The 21,533-nt window shown below is 45.5% G+C and overlaps 1 protein-coding gene and 1 pseudogene across 1 annotated transcript; one reads left to right on the plus strand and one right to left on the minus strand.

Annotated features, from left to right (window-relative positions):
• Positions 1 to 3,798: 3,798 nt before the first annotated feature.
• On the minus strand, positions 3,799 to 5,224 carry LOC109765813 (BTB/POZ and MATH domain-containing protein 1-like; annotated as a pseudogene).
• Positions 5,225 to 7,145: 1,921 nt separating this feature from the next.
• Positions 7,146 to 8,978, plus strand: LOC120970296 (L10-interacting MYB domain-containing protein). The gene is made up of 3 exons (XM_040397493.2): positions 7,146 to 7,509; positions 7,852 to 8,161; positions 8,240 to 8,978. Exons 2-3 carry the CDS (start codon positions 7,853 to 7,855, stop codon positions 8,426 to 8,428), a joined length of 498 nt encoding a protein of 165 aa, XP_040253427.1. The 5' UTR covers positions 7,146 to 7,509; position 7,852; the 3' UTR covers positions 8,429 to 8,978.
• Positions 8,979 to 21,533: the final 12,555 nt, after the last annotated feature.

Consider the following 21,533-nt stretch of genomic DNA (forward strand, 5'->3'; position numbering starts at 1 on the left):
GGAATGTTACAGCGGGATGCAGGAGGGTGCTTGCAGTCTTCCCGGCAGCAGAAGATAAACCCTTGAGTTGGCTCTCTAACACACGGGACATCCATGAGCTATCTTCGTCATCCAAGGACATGAACTCATTAACAAGACCACCCAGGAGGCCAACCATGCCAGACGAAAAGCGACCCACAATAGCAGAATTACCAAAAACATGAATGAAAAAACAAATAATCAGGTTGTGAGAGACATGAATTACCATGCAAAAACTACTAAAAATACCACACAAAGATAAGCTCATAAGAAGTTATTCCAAGTGAGAATCCAAACTATAAAAAAAGTTACCATCCTAGAAACAGTAAAAGTTAACAGGTCTTTATAATAATGTTTACCAGGAAAGAGAAAAGAAAAATATTCAAACGCACAAATAAGAGTAAAATACATGTTCAAAACAGTTTTGCGGTGCATGAACGCGCATGAATTTATCTAGACCTTGTAAGCCACCAAACAAGCAATAGTCTTGGCCATATTGGGGCTTAAGCTGGAAAAATATGATAAAAAACTAATAAAAATCGTGATAAAACAGATGGAAATACATAGAAGGTAAGAAAAATGACAATATCAAATTACCGGTAATTTCCCATAAGAAAGCTTGTTCATCTGGGCATCCATCCGGAGAACTTTAGATGCCAACTCATTCGTCCACACATTAATTGAAAAAGGACCATTAGGCAAGATGATACCAAGGCCAGTTAAGTCAATAGCATCTATATACAGAAGCTGGAAAAACAGAAAAGGTCATTACCATCTAGCTGTTTGGTGGAATAAGATATACAACCCAAAAAACATGGGAACAAAAAAGAATAGGGGGACTAACATTGTAGAATAGGAGGCAGCCCGTCGTAAGCTTTCCTTTTGAAAGGGCTTTGTGAAGCTGATCCGCAATAAATTTGCACCAGTTGAGGTTTTTTACATTGCCAATGTTTTGCTGTGAAAAAAAAACACATGAAACAATAGAGCAATGTATGCACACAAGTTAGCAGGGGACATAAGTAAACACTTACAACACTGTTAAAGCATTGTATCACTAAGTACATAAGTACAAAATTACCACATTATTGAGAAGAAAGTCAAAAATACCATATTGCAAGGCATAAATAAGTTATCAGGTGCATTACTATATAATTACCACACTTTCAGAAAAATTATCAGGTGCATTACTACATAATTACCACACTTTCAGAAAAAATTATCAGGTGCATTACTACATAATTACCACATTTCAGATCATAAAAAATCAAGGGACAGAAATTACCACACTCCAAATCAGGGAAAGTTATCAAGTGCATATGTGCATAATCATCAGACTAAGAAGCAAAAAAGTTACCAGGTAAAAAACAAAAAAGAAAAGAGATAAAAAGTGTGAACTAGAAAGATAGCCAGATGTGCTTACCAACACAGGATACCATCTGGTGCTGATCTTGTTGGAAGTCGTCAGCGCCATCACAGTGCTGGCAGCAAGCACAAGCTACAAGCGCTTGAAATTGTCATCATGTCGGTTAGTGCTCAAGATAAGATTTAATACATCCACAGTTTTAGGAGCCTGTCCAAAATCACCAAAAAGATGTCCCGCAAGCTCAAGATGTGCATCTGTACGTAGGAACCTTGAAATCCACCGCAATATCACCTCGGGGCACACCCATTATACGATGCACAGACTCTTTATTGACCGGTAACCTTCCGCGACCAGGTACAACGACCTCACGGGAATCAGGGTCATATAGACCAGCAAGCCATTGGGAAAGCCGATTGAACAGATTATCACACTTGATATTCCGCAGACTAGTGAAATCCATATCATCAATCGCGCGGACATTTTCTCATCTGACATGTCCTTACAAGTAGTCACAAGAGCACTAGGAGAAGCCCTGTTCCGATCTGCGGGAGGCTTATGCTTCTTTAAGGGGTTCACCTCCTCAAAGTCACCATCTAACTTGCGCTTCCTTGGCATTGTGACCTGACACACAAGAATAACAAAGAGAAAAAAGTGAGCATAAAGGATGCATAGTTGCTGAATTAATAGTCACACACATATTCTTATGATACATTGGTAGCTTGTGAACATACAACAAGATAACTCATCCACAACAGAGAAGGACGAAAACAAAATAAGGACATGTGTGCTTCTACTAGATATTGAATACCTGATTTTTTTTGCTTATGATACACTGATAAAATGTATGTATCGGGTAAGATAACTTATGCAAATTAGGGATGGCAACAACTTACACACAAACACATATATTGGACATCATAACACTAAGTATTAAAAAATCAGTGACATGATAAATTTTACGGTGGACTCCTGATAAATTATTCACACCACTGATGGTAATATTCACAATTAAAGCTCAGGTAAGTTAAATGATGGCACATCCATCAGTTAGAAACACAAAATACATCATGAAACGAGACACCACTGATAGTGCTACAAGAAACAATCCATCATGACAGCCTACACACAAAACGAGATGAACTGCATATAAAAACACAAACAATATGGGATTCTCACTAGCAACCTAATTATACAGGTGGTAATTCAATGCGTTCACTGCAACCATAAGAGCATGAACAGAGCATGATAAAACGGAGCCCAACACAGATACAGAGTGAGGAGACTGGTTGTAAAATCCCCGCACCAAACCCTACCGGCGACCAAAATAACGACAGAAATCATCATAGAATAACGGCGGCGAATCATGAACGGAGACATAATGGTTTTGCATCTAGAGAAAACCCTAGAAATCAGAATCGAACCGTGTAGCAGAGGGGATCAATTCAAAAATGATGGCAACTACCCACAAAATCGAAAACGGCAAATTAAGCAGTAAAACGATATGCATGCCAAACAGGGGCTAACAAATAGCAACTGCACCACGAATTGAACGTATTGGACGCATTCCTCGTCTGTTCTAACATGTGACCAACCCGACGAACATCCCGCCACTAACGGCATCGAGAAACAGAGCACGAACTACTGGGGGCGGATGTGAGGGGGATTGAGTCGAGACTCACCGGTGGAACAGAACACTAGCGCCGAGAATCGGTCGAAGAAGGCGTCGCTGCTCGCCGTCGACGGAGAGAGAGCGGGGGCGGAGCGACAGAGAACCAGAGAGCGGAGCGGGCGCGCGGTTACCAAACGAAATGGGGCGAGTGGTGGGGGAGGGGGGAGTTAAGTCGCGCATCACGGGGGAGACGGTTCGAGCGAAGCGGGCGTGGAGCGATGGCCCACACACCAGCGACAGAGAAAACAAAATGGCTCGCTGGAACGTGTCGCGTGCGTCGGGTTTAAATGGACGGCATCCAGGTGGTGTGGCGCTTTTGCAAAAACGATGAGGGTTGCCAAATACATTTTTCGATTTCCATATTTTTTGGATTTGAATATTCCTTGTTTGATTTCTTCCGGTTATATCAGATGGACCAAGGAAGGGAAATTCACACTGAACTACGCAAACACTAATCCTCCAGAAGTTTGCCACTAGATAGTTATTCCCTAGAGTAGCAAAAGTAGCTTCAGGACACGAAACGGCAAAAAGAACAGAGAAGTAAAAACATAAACGAGCTGCTCATTTGGCAACTTTGCATCTCAGTTATCTGATAACATCCTCCTCCTCACCTCATTTATCTCTATCAGTGCTCAGTAGCAATTAAGCCCAATAATACTGCTAAGAAGAAGATTCTGCAATCTCAGGACCCCAGCTCTGCTTGAACACCTGAACTATACACATGGAGACGATCTCACTATGTTATGTCCTAAACTCTCTTCCTTAGCTCAGCAATAATAGCTGGGAATTTCAAAAGCAACAACCCATAACCATCAGTGAACATGACCTTCCTGAAATTTTCCTCCACCACAAAGAAGTCAATGCACTTATTCTTCAACTGCTGACAGTTGTAGGTTTCAGCCCAAGCCAAGATAGTTGCAACTGTCTCAACAGACACTTTCTCCCACAGCTTCTGAGCACAAATAATCTTCAGTCGGTCCAGTGCATACCGATCGGCCGCAGCGAGTAGATCTTGAAACATCTGGGCAGAAGAGTCCTGAAGCTCGTCTTCCTCGGGCAATTCATCCGTGTAAATAAACTGAAGCATAACTTTGAATGTTGCGGGTTTGATGCTGTGCAGCGTGATGGATGGCATTGTAGCCTCAGACATGGAACCGAAGAGCTTTGCTCTAAACACCGGCGAGCGGGCAGCAAGCACCGCTCGGTGTGCACGGAATGTCTCATCGTCGACGACGAATGACACGTCCGTCCCGTCAGCATGGTCTAGCAGACGGCCAAGATGGGTCCCGATGTCTGAAGATGGGACGAGAATAGGACTGAGAATAGTACTGTCATCGACGACCATGATCGCGCACACAAACGTGACGTGTCTCCCTGCCAAGTAATCTTTCTCCACAACAGTCCCCTTCACGAACTGATGCCATCCAAAGGTGTCGCCGTCTTCCGTGATCTCAAAGGTTTCAAATGCCCTACGTAGACAGGCATGGTTTGCCGTCCCTGCCCATCATCAAGACCTCGAAGAATGCCCCAACACTTTTGGATTTGCTCATGTGCTCGAGGAAGATAGAAACACACTCCCTGTCGGCCTCGTTCACCCCACGCGGGAAGCACTCAATCCTCCACAGGTGCCCACCGGCGGATACGGCATCGGAGAAGACGGACTTGCCGGTGGGAAGCTGCTTAACTTGCTCGTAGTCTACTTTGAACTGGAAGGCAGAAGAGCCCACAATGGTGGTCTGCGACTCCGGCTCTGCCGTCTTAGCCCGCTTGCTCACTGAAGAATGTTCAAACAAACGTAAAAAATAAAGTACTCCACAGAATTGACTTGCTTGAACAGAAGGATTCAAGCAAACCGTAACGGAGTCGAGTACAAGCTAGAGAATCCTTCTGTTCAACGAACGGACCAAGGGCACTCACTGGCTGGCTTGCTAGCTGCAGGAGGCGGCGGTGATTGGCCTGCTGGCGGTGGCAACCGGTGCTGAGGCGCCAGAGGCCGCACCTCGGACCTCCGCCGTACGTCGTGTGTCGTCGTCGCCGCCGCCGCTACTCGTCGCCTGCGCTCGTGGCCGCCGCCCCTCGCAGCAAAACCCTTAAGCACAGAACCGTTCTTTGAGGGCTTCGCCAACACCGCAGGGGTGTATATAGGCCGCGCTGTGAATTTATCGACTGCCCATCCCGGTAAAAATACAGTGGCTAAATTTTTATTCGACGCACATGGCGAACAGTAATGGGCTTGCCCAACTATCTCGGGTTTTTTTTCCGTACCGCAGTACGCGTTTTCTCTTCCAGTTTTCCATATCGTTTTTTCTTCAGTTTTCAGCCGTTTAATTTTACTAGCAAAAGAGTCTGTGCGTTGCAACTGGAGATGAAATAACACACGCTCTTAACCCAATGATCTTGACTCAAGACCTAATAGGTCCACGTCCTTTATTTTCACATGGCATCATATTTGTGTTGCCGGCGGTGGCCTCAGTGCCTACACAATGAAAATGCGTTTGAATGGGGTTAGTCCTAACGCGTCTCTTTCTCGCGCGCGCACGCACACTCGCTCGGAATAAGATGGGAAAATATGTTGTTCAGAGGTGTGCATGTGTGATTATTGATGTTTTCTTTCTTCTGAATCTGGTTTTAATGAGTGTTTATTTGTAATTCGGATTGCCGCCGATACGAAAAAATGGACCGTGCACCATAGATTAAGTGTGCACCAAAACAATATTTTGGAAATATTTAATGGCTGAAAATAACATCATACTTAGATTCTACACATTTTTCTAATCAAATTTTATATATAACATGTTAAAATCAGAATTATGATTTAAAAGATATGAATAATTTTGTTTTAGATAAACTGTAGATTGATTAACTGAAAAGTCAGAGAAGTTTCTGTTAAAACAAAAAAAATAGTTCGACTGACTTAAATATGGATGACGGGTTGATTACCTAAAACGTCAGGGGATTTTCTAAGAAAATGTAAAAAACGATTCGGTTGTGACTTAAACATGTACTGTGGGTTAATTTACAAAAAATAAAGGGGGTTCAAAAGTGCACGACAGACGACCAGAAGCACTCCGTGCTTTATTATTAGGTAAAAGATTTTTTATTATCTTCTATTTTCTCTGTATGTTACGTTTGTTCTAGTTTTAAAGGGTTTTTATTTTGTTTTATCTTTTTATTTTTCTATTTTTCTGATTTTCTAAAAAATAATGAATGTTTTGCTAAATCATGATAATTTTTTGAAAATCATAAGCATTCTTTAATCCGTTGATATTTATTAAAATATATAAAAACACTTCAAACATAACAAGCAACAACTAATTCCGGATGAAGGGAAGACGTCTTTAACTCGTGAACAATTTCATAAATTCCTAAACATATTTTATATTTTGTGCACTTTTATTATTTTAAAAGGATGAATAAAAATATACGCTGCAAGGCGGTCCGGACGCACTTTCTCCCGCAAACCGAAGATAAACATGGTGGCTTGATATAAAGGAAGTTTCCCCTCCCCCTCCGGCAATGCTCTAACGAGCGCCAGTGGGTGGGGGACCCTAGCGCCGCCTCGAAAGCCCCCTTCCTCTCACCCCTCCCTTCCCTGCCGCCTCGACGTGTTGTCGGGCAAAGCCCGGCCAGTGCTGGCTGCGGTGGGGTGCTCCCCTCTCCACTCGACACCGGAGGACGCCGACTTTCTGGGTCGGGCGGCGGCACGGCATTGGCTCAGGACACGGCGGCAGCACCTCGCGGCGGAGGCACGGGTTGTGAGCGGCGGCGTGGAGGGGCTGCAGCGCTGGGGGTGCGTGGTGCGCTCTGACGATAGTGGACCTGGTGATGAGTGATATTTTTACACTCATTCACCCTTTGTTTAAACCAAGATATTTTCATTAAAACTGAGATATTTGTTTTGATATTGCTACTAAGGCTGTGTTTGGTTGAGCTTTTGCAGCCAACTTCTGGCTTTTGGAAGCTATAAGCTAACAAAGGGGGAGAAAAGAGAAGCAGAAGTAGCAAAAGCTAGTGCTTCCCCGTAGTGTATTTTCGCAGCAGCGAGACCCCCAACTTTAGTCGTGCACTTTTAGCTGTCCCCTGGAAGTTTAGTAGTATTTACCCACGTTTGCCACTCGCAAGTGAAAAACGATTGGGCCTATTCCTCCCGAGCGAGACATCCAGCAGCACACACCACCCCTCGTTCTCCCCATCCACCCGAGCGACAGCTAGGGTTCCTAGCCGCCGCCAGCACCGCCGCCGGCCCTCCACCGCCGCGCGCCCAGCCGCCGGCGCCGCCTCCCCGCTGTGACCTCCTCCCTCGTCCACTGCCCGCCGGACCTCCTCCCTTCGCCTCCCCGCGGCCCCTCCCCGTCGCGACATCATCCCTCCTTCATCGCCGGCCCTCCACCGCTGCGCGCCCAGCCGCCGGCGACGCCTCCCGCAACTCCAGCGCGACCTACTCCCTCCATTCTGCAAGGTACTGCGCCCCTTTCCTTCCAATCCCCAACCCCTCCCAACTCCTGTACAAGTAGAAATAGGATGATTTTTTTGCTCGTTCATATTGTTGTGTATTTATGATGTAAAGTGGATGAATTTTTGATGGGATGATGCATATTGCTTGTCATATTGTTGTATATTGATGTGAAATCGATGAAATTTTGATAGTATCGCTGCACATTGTCGTGTGTTCATGTACAGTGATGAATACTTGCTGCATTTTGCTCTACATTCCATGATTGCTTGCTGCAGATTGCTATGCAATTGCTTGCTGGACCATATATATTGATTTAGTGCTATGTCACTTTTTTCTTGACTGAAGTATGACTGAAAAGGCTGTGTGGGATGATGCCCATTTGAAGAAACTCATTGATATATTGAGAGAAGAGGTTTCAAATGGAAATAGACCATTAGGTCATCTAAGCAAGAAGGGCTGGAAAAATGTTTTGGAGAAATGGGAAGCAAGAACGGGAAAGAAGTATCCCAAGGATAAATTCAAGAACAAATGGGATGCAATAAAAAATGAGTATGTTTGGTTCATGGAGCTGAAAAATGAAGCTACTGGACTTGGATGGAATGATGCAAAGGGGACCGTTGATTGCTCAAAAGAATGGTGGGACGAACATCTTGTGGTAAGAGTTTGCATTTTTTTTAATTGACATTCTTTATATGATTGCAGTACCTAACCTGCACTCTTATTATTATTTCAGAGATGCCAGGAGAGGACAAAAAAGAAATGCAACCATTTGAAGTTCAAAAAGCACGGACCAAAGCACCTTGAAGATTTACATGTCATATTTCAGAATGTACATGTCACTAGGGCTAGTGCTTCTTGTGCTGGAGATATTTCCTCCGATGAATCAAGTGATGACAATGCAGTTCTTTTGGAGAAACCATAAGATAATGCTGAAATCAAATTGTCCTCTTTGAAGAAACCAAGTGCAAGCAAGAAGCGCAAGCAACCCTCTAATGTAAATGAGGATAAGGATGAAAAGAGTCCCTTCTTACGGTTTTACAAGTAGACACGTCAGAAGATAGAAAGTGGAGTCGACAAGATAACCTCAAGTGTGGAGGCATCATCGGCGCCAACCAACCATGTCCCTACCATTTCAGAGGTCATGAAGATGGTGAAAGAATGTGGTGTCAAAGAAGAAACTACTCTCATGCACACAACACTCACTCTTATGGTGAAGCCTGACTTTAGGGAAATCTTCAATGCTCTTGAAACAAAAGAAGGGAGGCTTGATTATCTGAAGAGGGAGCATGAGAGGGAGATGTTGAAGCACGTGTAGGCTTATGTTCTAGAACTATATTTGGTTATGTCGTGGTCTTGTGGATCAAATGTGATTTGTTGTAGACCATATTTGCTTATGTTGTGAACCATATTTGCTTATGTTCTGGAACCATGCTTGCTTATGTTATGAACCATATTTATTTCACTTGTCGCGACATGATTGTGTTGTGAACAATATTTGTTTATGTTTCCAGCAGTATACATATTGTTAAAATTATTTCTTAAGTTGTTGACCATGATGGAACCATGATTGTATTTTAACATATTCATGTTCCTGTGTAGATGGATTCAAGGATGGAAGAAGTGGCCAAAAAGGGCCAGGAGGGATTGAAAGTTCTAGCTGAACTTGGGAAGCAGGTTGCTATCATGGGAAACCTAGGTAACCTCTATGTTGAGCGGTACTTGAACAAAATATACAGATTGCCTCAGCAAACAGGACTTCAACGGGTCATGGAGTGTTATGGTCGTCCCCAATACTTTTATAAAATGTTTCGGATGAGCACTGATGTTTTCATGGCACTTCATGATTTGCTTGTCTCTACATATGGTTTGACATCAACCACTAATGTTTCCTCAATTGAGTCACTGGCCATGTTTTTATGGATCGTTGGAGGCCCTCAATCATTCGCTCAAGTTGAGAACCGTTTTGTACGGTCACTTTGGACAGTTCATACAAAGTTGCAGGAAGTTCTGTTATGTTTGCGGAAGTTAGCGAAAGATATCATCAAACCGACAGATCCTACTTTTAGCTATGAGCATGAAAGGATTAAAGATGAACGTTTCTGGCTTCATTTCAAAGGTGCTATTGGTGCAATAGATGGATCACATGTGCCAGTTTCAGTACCAGCGGATGATTCGGTTAACCATAGATGTCGGCATGGTTTTACATCTCAGAATGTGCTTGCAATATGTGTGCTTGCAATATGTGACGTTGACATGAGGTTTACTTTTGTGGTTGCGGGTTGGCCGGGTTGTGCACATGACACCAGGATCTTGAATCATGCATTATCACATTTCTCTTCATTTCCTGTACCTCCCAAAGGTATAACATACTAACAAAAAATCCCATCGGTAATTCTATTCTTATGTGCGACGCTAATTTGTTGTACATTTTCAGGGAAATATTATCTTGTGGACTCCGGATATCCAAATCGAACGGGATACCTTGCTCCTTTCAAGGGGAGTACATACCATCTATCGGAATTCCGTCTTTGTCGTGACCGTCCACCTCAAGGGAAGTATGAGGTGTTCAACTTTCTACATTCATCCCTTCGAGATGTTGTTGAACGTACTTTTGGGGTGCTCAAGCAGAAGTGGCACATATTGAAAGGAGTCCCAAGTTTCTCACCTCTTACACAGAAGCATATCATCATTGCTTGCATGGCATTGCATAATTTCATTCGTGATAGCAAGTTGCGTGACAAAATTTTTGATAAATGTGATGCCGATGATGAGTATGTACCTCCAATGCTACGGCGAGAGGTGGCACCAACACAAGCTGATCCGGTTGAAGAGGAGGAGAACGAAGATAGCATGAAAAATATTCGTAGTAGGATAGCCGATGCTTGTCTAGCGATGGCAACATAAGTTTAGCTATGTTGACAGAGGTCATCATCATGTGAACGATATGTGTTTTGTATGGTGCATGTGTTTTGTAATAATATTATGGGATCACTATCTATTTTATGCAACATCAAAGTATAGTCGTTTGCGTATATGTTAGCAATGAATGGCCTGAATTGTAATTTTTCTCCTTTGAAAAATGATAGTTCAGTTACCTACAAATGTATATATATCACTGCTTTACAGTCAATCAGCATATAAACAAACTCACTCGGGTCTCAGGGGCATTACAGACAATTCACAGCCACATCTACAATTTCACAGTCGTTTTAACCAAACAGCCTCCAGCTATTCCACAGCAGCTTTTTCAGAATATGCAGCTCAACCAAACACAACCTAATGCCTGATGAATGCAAATGATTCCACAAATCCTGTCTTTGATGTGTTTTCACAGAAAATGGGCTAAATATGAAAAAAAATCACGCGTGAACATGGAAAGGAGTGGAAATGAAGATAGAAGAAATCATTAGGAAGCGCACCAATGAAGACAACACAAAAGACGACGTTTCATATGCCCGCAAGTGCTCGTATGAGCGGTCGTATGACGTGAATTCTGTGGCGTCTCGTCCACCTGAACAACTTTTATAGAGGGGGCTACGCCAAAATGTCAACTGAACATCGTCGAGCAAAGTCAGAACAGAACCATCTTCATCCCCTCTCATCAACCCTAGCCGCCGCTATTTCCATCATAACCGCATCACCACCATAGTCCAACTCCCTCTAGTTCCTACTTGTAATCATGCGTCGCACAAGGCAACCATTGTAAGACATATTTGCAATCAAACAATCTTCAAGATGTGGTCTTCAATGTTTTCTTCATGCGATCTGATCTCCATGTGTGAGTAGTTCGGTAAGGTATGGCTTGAGGCATAGGCCTTGCAACCCTTTGTATTTGAAGGATCAATGAAAGGGCATTGAATTAACATTCCGTATGTGTGAAATAAAATTGTTTGGTAGATGTCCCTTGTCTTGTCCGCGATCTTCATCCCTGCAGGTACCCAGGATCATGAAGATCGAGTAACGGTGAGGCTAAGTGCAGGGAAAATGTGAAATGTTATTCTGAGCACCAGTGACAGATGGGTTTAGTACGGTAACACGGATCAAATTCTTGGGGATTCATGAGGTGTAGTCATTAAACGCCCAAAGCTCTTGTCTGACTATTATTATCTTAACTATCGAGACAACCCTGCACGATTGATAGGGCCTATGGTAGGACAACTGATTCTTGATGCAGGACTCGTGTCGGTCAAGATGTTATTATCCCCACTTTGGTTCGTAACAAGCATATCTCGATGGGTGACTTCCAGCGCACAAACTAAGATCATATTTGTAAATTGATCTGGTCTTAGTATAATATTCAAAGTTTGTGAGAAAATGATTTTCCTCGGGAAAAAAATTCAATTAGCCTCTAACAATGCTATGTTTTTTTTACCGGGTGATAAATTATTTATGCACATTCCTTGGCTGATTAGTCTAAGCAAATGATTTTGATCACCTTTGCAGCTTTTGAGCTATGGTAGATGAATTGTTTATGCATATTTCTTGGCTGACTAGCCATTCTCAGAAAACGTTGTTGTAGGCTTGCATGTCAAGCAGGTGACACTCGCTCTAATTAGTCTCCCATAGGAATTCTAATATCCAAGCCGAATTCCACTGACACTTGCTTATCACCATCACATTTCCTAGAATACACAACTTTTGTGAAACAGTAGAAAACAGAAAGAAAATTCGCCCTACGATCGCCTAGGAACAATATGAAGATGCATAACGGGTCTGGATGAATGATTGTTACCGACTGCGGGAGTGCAGCGAAAGTAGGGGAGTCGGTGTATATCATGCTTGGAGTCCCTCGAACGTCGATGACGGTCCCACGAATTGCCCTCAAACGGAAGACCGAAAGCACAACCTCTCTATTTGGTTGCAAGCATACGGTCTTCACGATCTGACAGCGCTTCACCGTCCAGAGCTAATCATCACCGAAGAATTGGAGGGAGGAGATTAGAACCACACGGGGCTTCTAATTATGAGGATTAGAGGTGGCTAGGGCTATTTCTAGTTAGCCAACTAGGACCAATAAGAACTAGAACTAGATCAACTATAGGAGGCTCCAAAACTTGTATCACCAATAGAGCAAAATCCCGTAGTATATATAGGTTGGAGGGGAGGGAGAGGGCAGTCACCAAGGGGGGAACGTCCCCCTTGGGGCGCCGGCCACAAGAGGAGGAGTCCTCCCCAAGTCCAGTTCGCCCCTATACAAGGAATCAGGGGGCACCTTCCTACTTGGGCCCTTGTGGCCCAATTGCCTTCTACCTCTTGACCTTTTTAGGCCCATTGAAATTTAAATTAATTATAAAATGTTATAAATATTTTTAGACCATTATATTATAATTTAACATCTCTGTAAATATTTTCCATATATATATATACATATATATATATATACATAAACACTATTCTGATCACAACCTGAACTGCCTAAGTAACGCGCCTGAACTTCCCTCTGTACGAACCCGACCTTCGGGCTATCTTCGCAACCGTGCCTTCTACCGCGAGTTTTTCTGATCATTCGTGTTGTTTGTGATGTAAGTGTAATGTGGACACGTTTTTAAGAATCTAAATGCTTGTTTTGATTCGGAATCTAGCATGTTGGCGGATTTGCTCTTGGGCGGCGATGAACATGGGTCTTTTACATGTTTTTTGCATGCACTAGATGTTCTAGAATCTCTAACAGGATGAGAATTGGGTTTAGGTACGAGTTTACTGCATGTTATGTTGTTATTTTCGAACGAATTCGATTTGGTGTTCCGCCGGCTCTGTTCTTCGTCCGCGGGAGTGGTTCCGGCCGCTGTTGTAGATTTGTAGTTTTGCTGTTCAAATTGGCGGCGGATTCACGTGCATTAGTGAGACAGAATGCTTCCCATGTTGTTAATTTGATCATGCGGGCTCATTCAAATCGAAATCTGGCGATTGGATCTTCTGCCTCCCGCCGTGGTTTTCTGTTCGAGGGAAAATCTGATGAGAATCATTTTCTTGTTTTTCTGGAGCATGATGATGTTCGAAATGGCGGTTGAATCCTTCCCACGTTGTTAATTTGATTTGGCTGGCTCATTCATTCCGAAAATGTGGATTGGACCTTCTGCCTCCCCGCGGTGGTTCATTGTTCGAGCGGACAGCTTGATGGCGGATCATTTTTTGATGTTTTATCTGGAGTATGACAACGTTCGAAATGGCTGTTGACGTGTTGGAATTTACCCAAACGATTAAATCTGGGAACCAAATATGATCGGGGTTGTTTTTTCAATCATTTTATGTTCTGTTGTACAAGCTGGCCTGCTATAACATCCGTAGTTGAACTTCTGTGCTCTTTACCCATGCTTTTAGGAGATGTGGCAATAAAATGTAGTCTGTTGCTGTTGTTGTATAAAAAATCAAATATGTTTTATGTTGTTGTATAAAAAATCAAGTGTGTAAGTGTGGAGCTAGACCACAGGCACATGCATCCTCTTTTCCCTTAGTCTATGTTTTGGGATAGTTTTTTGATCATCCACTATCTTCAGTAGGAGCTGGACTTCTTTTCTATTAATGGTTGAACTTCTGGTTTTCCACATTGCATTCCACATTTGCAAGGCGAAGGTGCATGGTGCTCTATATTTGCTTCATTTGGTTTTTTTTGTAATTTTAATTCTTAAGATGTTCTTTTTAGACTTTTGTCTCATGAGCAATGATGGGATTAGCCCAAGTATGCATGTAGTTTTTCTAGATCATCTAAGGGTCGTTGTAGAAGCTGGACTTCTATGTTGTTCATTCGTGAACTTCTGCTTCTCCTTGTTTGCAAGGTAATGCTGCAAGTCCTTTGTATTTCTTTCTTTTTTATGTTAATTTTCATTCTTTGCATTGGTTTGGATTTTTTTGACTTAGTCCCGTGAGCAACCATGGAATTGGCTGACGGATATGTGTATATTTTTTTTATTTTTTCTAGTATGTTTTTGTTCTTATAATAGTTGTTGGTCTTCACTGAATAACTATCCTGAACTTCTGTATGATAATCATTTTTAACATGTTAATTTGAGGTTTTACAAAACCCCGAACTTCTATATCTTCACTATTTGAACTTCTTATTTATAATTTTGTTTGTTATTTTTGGATTTAAATATTTGTAGACATTGAAATCGGCATTGCGCCTATAGACAAATGCGGTAGCGCGAGGACGAGCAGGGGGGAGGGGGGTCGGGACTGTTGGTGTCAAAACCGGCGGATCTCGGGTAGGTGGTCCCGAACTGTGCGTCTAAGGCGGATGGTAACAGGAGGCAGGGGACACGATGTTTACCCAGGTTCGGGCCCTCTCGATGGAGGTAATACCCTACTTCCTGCTTGATTGATCTTGATGATATGAGTATTACAAGAGTTGATCTACCACGAGATTGTAGAGGCTAAACCCTAGAAGCTAGCCTATGGTATGATTGTTGTTGTCCTACGGACTAAACCCTCCGGTTTATATATACACCAGAGGGGGCTAGGGTTACACAGAGTCGGTTACAAGGGAGAAGATCTACATATCCGTATTGCCAAGCTTGCCTTCCACGCCAAGGAGAGTCCCATCCGGACACGGGACGAAGTCTTCAATCTTGTATCTTCATAGTCCAACAGTCCGGCCAAAGGATATAGTCCGGCTATCCGAGGACCCCCTAATCCAGGACTCCCTCAGTAGCCCCTGAACCAGGCTTCAATGACGATGAGTCCGGCGCGCAGATTGTCTTCGGCATTGCAAGGCGGGTTCCTCCTCCGAATACTCCATAGAAGATTTTGAACACGAGGATAGTGTCCGGCTCTACAAAACAAATTCCACATACCATCGTAGAGAGAATAATATTTCCACAAATCCAATCTGCTGACAGCTTTTCATAACGCGACGTTCTGCCGTGGTCTGGTCATGACGAACCGTTTTTCCCGTGCCTGCCACTCCATGTGTCGCGAGGCGGTTTTATTGGCACGTCCTGTCGAAGCATAGACCGTGTCCCTCTTTTCACGGGATTCTCATCAATACGGGTGTGGGTAACCCAATCGTGCCTGTTGGTATGACTCCTCGATTTTAGGCAAGTTCCAAATGGCCACGCGGAGGACGCTTGATATTCACCCTCTTTATAAAGGGGCCAAGGCCTGTCCTTTTCTTCTCGTGCTCAATCGAATCCTTCCTCCACCTCGAGTTCCAACACCCAAGGCTCAGGCTAGGCGCTTCGGACCTTCAGTCATGTCCGGATCCAACCTTCAAGGTCGGTGGATGCCCTCCTCTGTCACAGAGGAGGATATCAAGAAGCTAAGAGAAGCCAGCTATCTGACCGCCGAAATCTCGCACCGGCTGCCTGCTCAAGGGCAGGTCATCCCCACTCCCGAACCCAACGAGAGTGTCGTATTTATTTCCCACTTCCTCTGAGGGCTAGGCTTTAGTCTTGATCCCTTCGTTAGAGGGCTTATGTTCTACTACGGGCTCGATTTCCATGATCCGGCTCCGGAGTCCATCCTTCACATCTCGTCGTTCATCGTCGTGTGTGAAGCCTTCCTCTGCATTGCCCCACACTTCGGCTTATGGCTCAAGACCTTCAATGTGGAGCCGAAGATGATTGAGGGGCGACACGCAGAGTGCGGAGGTGCCATAATAAGCAAAGGCGCGGATGCTCCATGGCCAAAGGGTTCCTTCCCGAAGACGTCCAATTTATGGCAGCGGGAGTGGTTTTACATCACAGCTCCCCGAGGTACTAAGTGGGAGGCCGCCCCCACCTTCCATTCGCCCCCCCGCCACAACTGGCGTCGTGGGTCAACAAGGGGCTGGACTGGGGGCCAGCAAATGACATGCCGACATTGCAGAGTCGCATCCGAGATCTCCTCCAGAGAGATATCAACCTTGTCAAGGTAATGCAAGTCATGCTAGTTCGTCGAGCCCTGCCTTGCAAACGTCGACCTCTCCGTATGTGGGAGTTCAACCCAGAAGGGCCGCGAACTATTCAACAATTCTTCGGCGTGACGCTCGAAGAGATGTATGAATTGTTCTTCGGATCACGAATAAAGTGTCCGGACACCACCGAGGATGCGGGTCTGAACTTCGTCCAGACACCCAAGGAAGTAATTCCACGGCCGAACACGTTGTCTTTTAATTTACCACAACATCATTCTGAAGAGTCGCCTTTTGACCAGGTCTGGATAAAAAAGGCGAAGATGATTAGGTGTTCGGCCCCCCTTCCCGAAGGCTCACCGGATCCCGTACTAGCCAGGAGGACAACCAGGGAGAAGAATCTAAAATTCCCTCTCCCCAGGGAAGGAAGAGGACCGCCTCTGAAGACTTGGAAGCAATGGTCTCCAAGCAAGGGAAGAAACCTTTGTCAAAGGGCCCTACCCCGGAGGGCATCCTTACCGCACAGTACCCGCGAGGGGGCCAGCCCTCCACCGAGCTGTAAGTAAACAAAAGTACTTTATAGTAAATATACCCTGCTTCATTTCTGAGAATAATAACCGAGACATATGTCTTGTAGTTCGGATCGTAGCCCTTCTCGACAGAGTTCGTCTTCGGGGCATCTTCTTCCGGAGATGATGGAAAGCGAAACGCCTCCCCGCGCCTCCCCACCTCGTGAAGCGGGCGACCCTGAGGTGTCGTCACGGAGGATTTCTCCTGATCCGCCAAGGCCAGAAGGTAACCCTTCGGCCACCCGAAGTCCGGAGTATTTGGCGCCTAAGGAGAGCCACAAAAAGAGTCCGGGACTGTCCGGTGCGCGACCAGACGCACTGATGAATCTTCTGGAGCAAGCGGCTATCTCAGAAGTGCATCGTACGCTAATGGGTACGGTGGTTGAGAAGATTTCATCCACCGAAAGCGGGTTGCATGAAGCTTTCATGAGCCTGCTGAGAGGCTTTGAGGTACGCGAAGTAATATGCGTATTTTTGACGGTACCGCACACGCCAGGTGTGCCCTATGTAGATAGTTGCCCCTGAGACTCTGGTTGCTGTCGAAAAAGACGACAAATAGAGGATCATAGTCCCAGGTAATAACCGTGCTGCTTTCACGTGTAGGCGGCTGAGGGTCCGATGGCTAGCCGGACTGGTGAGTTTGCCGAACTGAAGTGGCAACTTGATGCGGCAGACGCCGACATCGTGCTTGTAAACAAGCGGCTTGACGAGGCATAGGGTATGTATTCTCCTATGTTTGGCACATATTAAGAGGAGCATGATTCTAGTATCTGTAATATGCTGTGACTGCAGGTGGAGCTGTCGCCGTGGAGACCCTTCGGGCGGAATTTGCCCGAGCCAAGGAACAAGCCAGGAAGAGTGATGCGGCCGCCCTAAAGGCGGTCGAAGAGCTAAGAGCCGAACAGGCTGCGCATTGCCAGAGCAAAGAGAAAATAGCCAAGATGGCTGTTGAGCTGAAAGATGCCGCCGACCGTTATGAGCTTCTCGAAAAGGAAAGCCAAACGAAGGCGGCGGACCTGGAGAAAGCCACGGTAGCAGCCAAGGAAGCCCGCTCGAAAATCAGAGCGGCGAAGGAGGAGCTACGTCAAGCCGGAAATATCACGGCTGGGAAGCCCTTTTTGTTGCGGACGAAGTTCAGAGATCCTAAGTATGCCCTTCTGGATCAATTATGGAGTTCTGCGGACGCGTACCTGGATTTGGCAGCAAGTGCTGCTGATGCGACGAAGTTTTTCGAAGATCAAAATGATCGCGAAGTGGAAAAGTTGTTCCGGTCGCATTCGATGCTCCGGCGCGTCCGCTGCTGTTAAATGAGCAAATGGCCGAGTGGGCCGAGCTCCATAGGTTGTCCGGGCTCGCCATGAGGTCTGTTGTGGATCATCTTTGGTCGGAAGGGCCAAGGCCGAATGGTTATTTTGGCTTAGTGCAATGATTCCTTGGTGCTGTGCCGCATATCGACACTGTGAAGAGGTCGGCGTGCATAGAGGGCGCGCGGATGGCTCTCGCCCGTGTCAAGACATACTGGGCAGAGATGGCGGCCACCGCTATTGCAACCCAGAGTTCGGCCGTAGGCCGTGTATCGGCCGAGCACTATTTTGAAGAAGTCTTAGAAGGCGCTCGCTTAATAGAGGCTCAGTGCTCGAAGAGTATCTTGTTCTGGTGACATGTATCCCAATTGTAAGAACAATTTTATTTGAATTATAAAGGCTTTGTTTATACTTTTCCCTGAAAGTATTATTATGCCTCCTGTGCGGTCGTTTATGTATATATATATATATATATATATATATATATATATATATCCTGAAAGTTTGCAGTCGTCGGCTTCAGCCCCCACGCATATAATGCGGGGTTGTTCGCAAAAGCGCGTCTTCACACTTGATCCAACGTCTTGGTCCATTAAGGAGGTGGTAGCGCAGCGAACGAGGCAATCGAACTATATTGCTTTAACACTTTCACTTAACCATAGGAGTTTGACAGTGAGGCTACTATATAGCCCCTGGTATTTCCGCGGCTATCCGAATGCGGTGCGCGTATGTACATGACCGGGAAAAACGGTCCTTTGTTAATGCGAAGGAATCCCGAAGATTCCGATGAGTCATCGAGTGGTTGACCAGTCTCACGCTTTATCATGACAGTCAGTTTTCGGCTTTCTCTACTGAGGTGCTCATCCGGATGAACCAGGGCACAATCGCAGTAGTTCTCCTGGTGCCACCTTAGCCGATAGAGCGGAACGTAAGGTAGCAGCCGGGCAAACCCAACATTTGACCAAAGACATCATTCGGAGCTGATGCATATAAGGCCAAACTCGCGACGCCGAACACTCCCTAAGGTATTCGGTCTTTACAACATATACTGGGCTGAGTAACGCCCTTGATAATGAATCCTGAGTGTCCAGGTACGTGCATTATTCTGACGTGGCGAAATGCCAATAACGTCAGCATCCCTCTCAGTTATTCTGAGTATCCGGAGGATGTGAAGCAACAAGAGACAGTAAAAAAGGTTTACACAGGGTCTTAATCTAAAAAGAAACCTTTGAGCGGGGCCCTGCTGCACGTATGCGCCTGTATCTCCGTTGTGCCGTATCCTGGAAGGGTGTAGCACGATTATCATCTGTAAAAGAGAAGAACTTAGGTGAAAGTTGTCGTGTGAAAAATTGGTTATTCTCAATAAACCATTAAAATTCAAGATAAGTAAGGTCGAGCCGAACTGTAGTCCTTTGTACATGCGGGAAGCCCCTGGTACCACCTATGGGGGTATATCCATCAAACTAATCTCAGGTTTATCTAAGCTATTACAGCTAGTGATGCGCCAGACTCGTCTAGCCGTGTCCGCGGTCTTGACGACCGATCATTTATTCTGGTTGGAGAGGTCGTTTAGTGTTCGGCTGCTAAAGCCATCACACGTTCTTCCGCGCGTAGGGAACGCTCGACATTTCCGCTAACTGTGATGATGCCACGTGGACCGGGCATCTTAATCTTAATATAAGCATAATGCGGTACTGCATTAAAATGAGCAAAGGTCGTTCTTCCGAGTAGTGCTTGATAGCCGCTTCGGAATGGAGCAATGTCGAAGGTTAACTTTTCACTTCGAAAGTTGTCGGGGGAACCGAATACAACCTCTAGTACGAGAGAGCCCGAGCAGCTGGCCTCTCGGCCTGGTATTACTCCTTTAAAGGTAGTATTGCTTTGGCTAATTCTCATTGGGTCTATCCCCATTTTGCGGACTGTGTCCTGATATATCAGATTAAGACTACTGCCGCCGTCCATGAGGACTCGGGTGAGATGGTATCCGTTGATTATTGGGTCTAGCACCAAGGCAGCCAGTCCTCCGTGCCGGATACTTGTCACGTGATCCCTGCGATCAAAAGTAATCCGGCAGGCCGACCAAGGGTTGAACTTAGGGGTGTCGTGTATGTCTCGGAGTGCATGTTTGCTCCTCCTCTTCGTCACGTGAATCGTGTTCACTGTTTTGACCTCTGGTGGGAACTTTTTCTGTCCCCCAGTGTTTTGCTGACGAGGCTCATCCTCGTCTTCACTTGGTGTCTCCCTCCCCTTGTGTTCGGCGTTTAACTTGCCGGCCTGCTTGAAGACCCAGCATTTTCTGTGGGTGTGATTTGCAGGTTTATCGGAGGTGCCATGAATCTAACATAATTTGTCTAGAATCTTGTTTAGGCTGGACGGTCCATCTCTGTTGCCTTTGAAAGGCTTTTTCCGCTGACCGGGTCGAGAGCCCCTAAATCCGGCGTTTACCGCCGTGTTGTCTGGGCTGTCTTTGTTATTTTGACGCTTGCTTTTATTGCGTCGTGGTTTTTCCATTACCATCCCTGACTTCAGATGTGCCTGGATCGCTGGTGCTACTACGGGCCAGCCAGCTATCTTCGCCCGTGCAAAAGCGGGTCATAAGGCTTGTTAGGGCTGCCATTGTCCTTGGTTTTTCTTGGCCGAGGTGTCTGGCGAGCCATTCGTCTCGGACGCTGTGTTTGAAAGCTGCTAAGGCTTCGGCGTCCGGGCAGTCGATGATTTGGTTCTTCTTAGTGAGAAATCTGTTCCAAAGCTTTCGGGCTGACTCTCCGGGCTGTTGAATTATATGACTTAAATCGTCTGCATCCGGAGGTCGGACATAGGTCCCTTGAAAGTTAGCCCTAAAAGCATCCTCAAGCTCCTCCCAACTTCCAATTGAATTTTTGGGGAGGCTCTTCAGCAAGTGCCGAGCTGGTCCTTTCAGCTTGAGGGGCAAGTATTTGATGGCGTGGAGATCGTCTCCGCGAGCCATATGGATATGGAGGATGAAGTCCACGATCCAGACCCCATGGTCTGTCGTTCCGTCGTACGCCTCTATGTTCACGTGTTTGAATCCCTCTGGAAATTCATGATCCAGCACCTCATCGGTGAAACATAGGGGGTGTCCGGCACCCCTGTATTTGGATGTGTCATGGCGTTCTGACGGTTGTAGTGTTCGGTTTTGATTATGCGCTGGGGCGCGCTTCCTAGATCCGTAGATGGATCTGGTTATGGTGGCCTTTTGATGCGAGTCCTCGCGTGGATCGTGTGCTGACTTACGTGCGGCCTCGTTAGCCGCTCTATCGCGGCCACGAGTAGGTCGATCCGACCGGTCGGCCGTTTTATTTTTCG

This window comes from Aegilops tauschii, chromosome 1 (assembly GCF_002575655.3).
Source record: "Aegilops tauschii subsp. strangulata cultivar AL8/78 chromosome 1, Aet v6.0, whole genome shotgun sequence".
NCBI lineage: Eukaryota > Viridiplantae > Streptophyta > Magnoliopsida > Poales > Poaceae > Aegilops > Aegilops tauschii.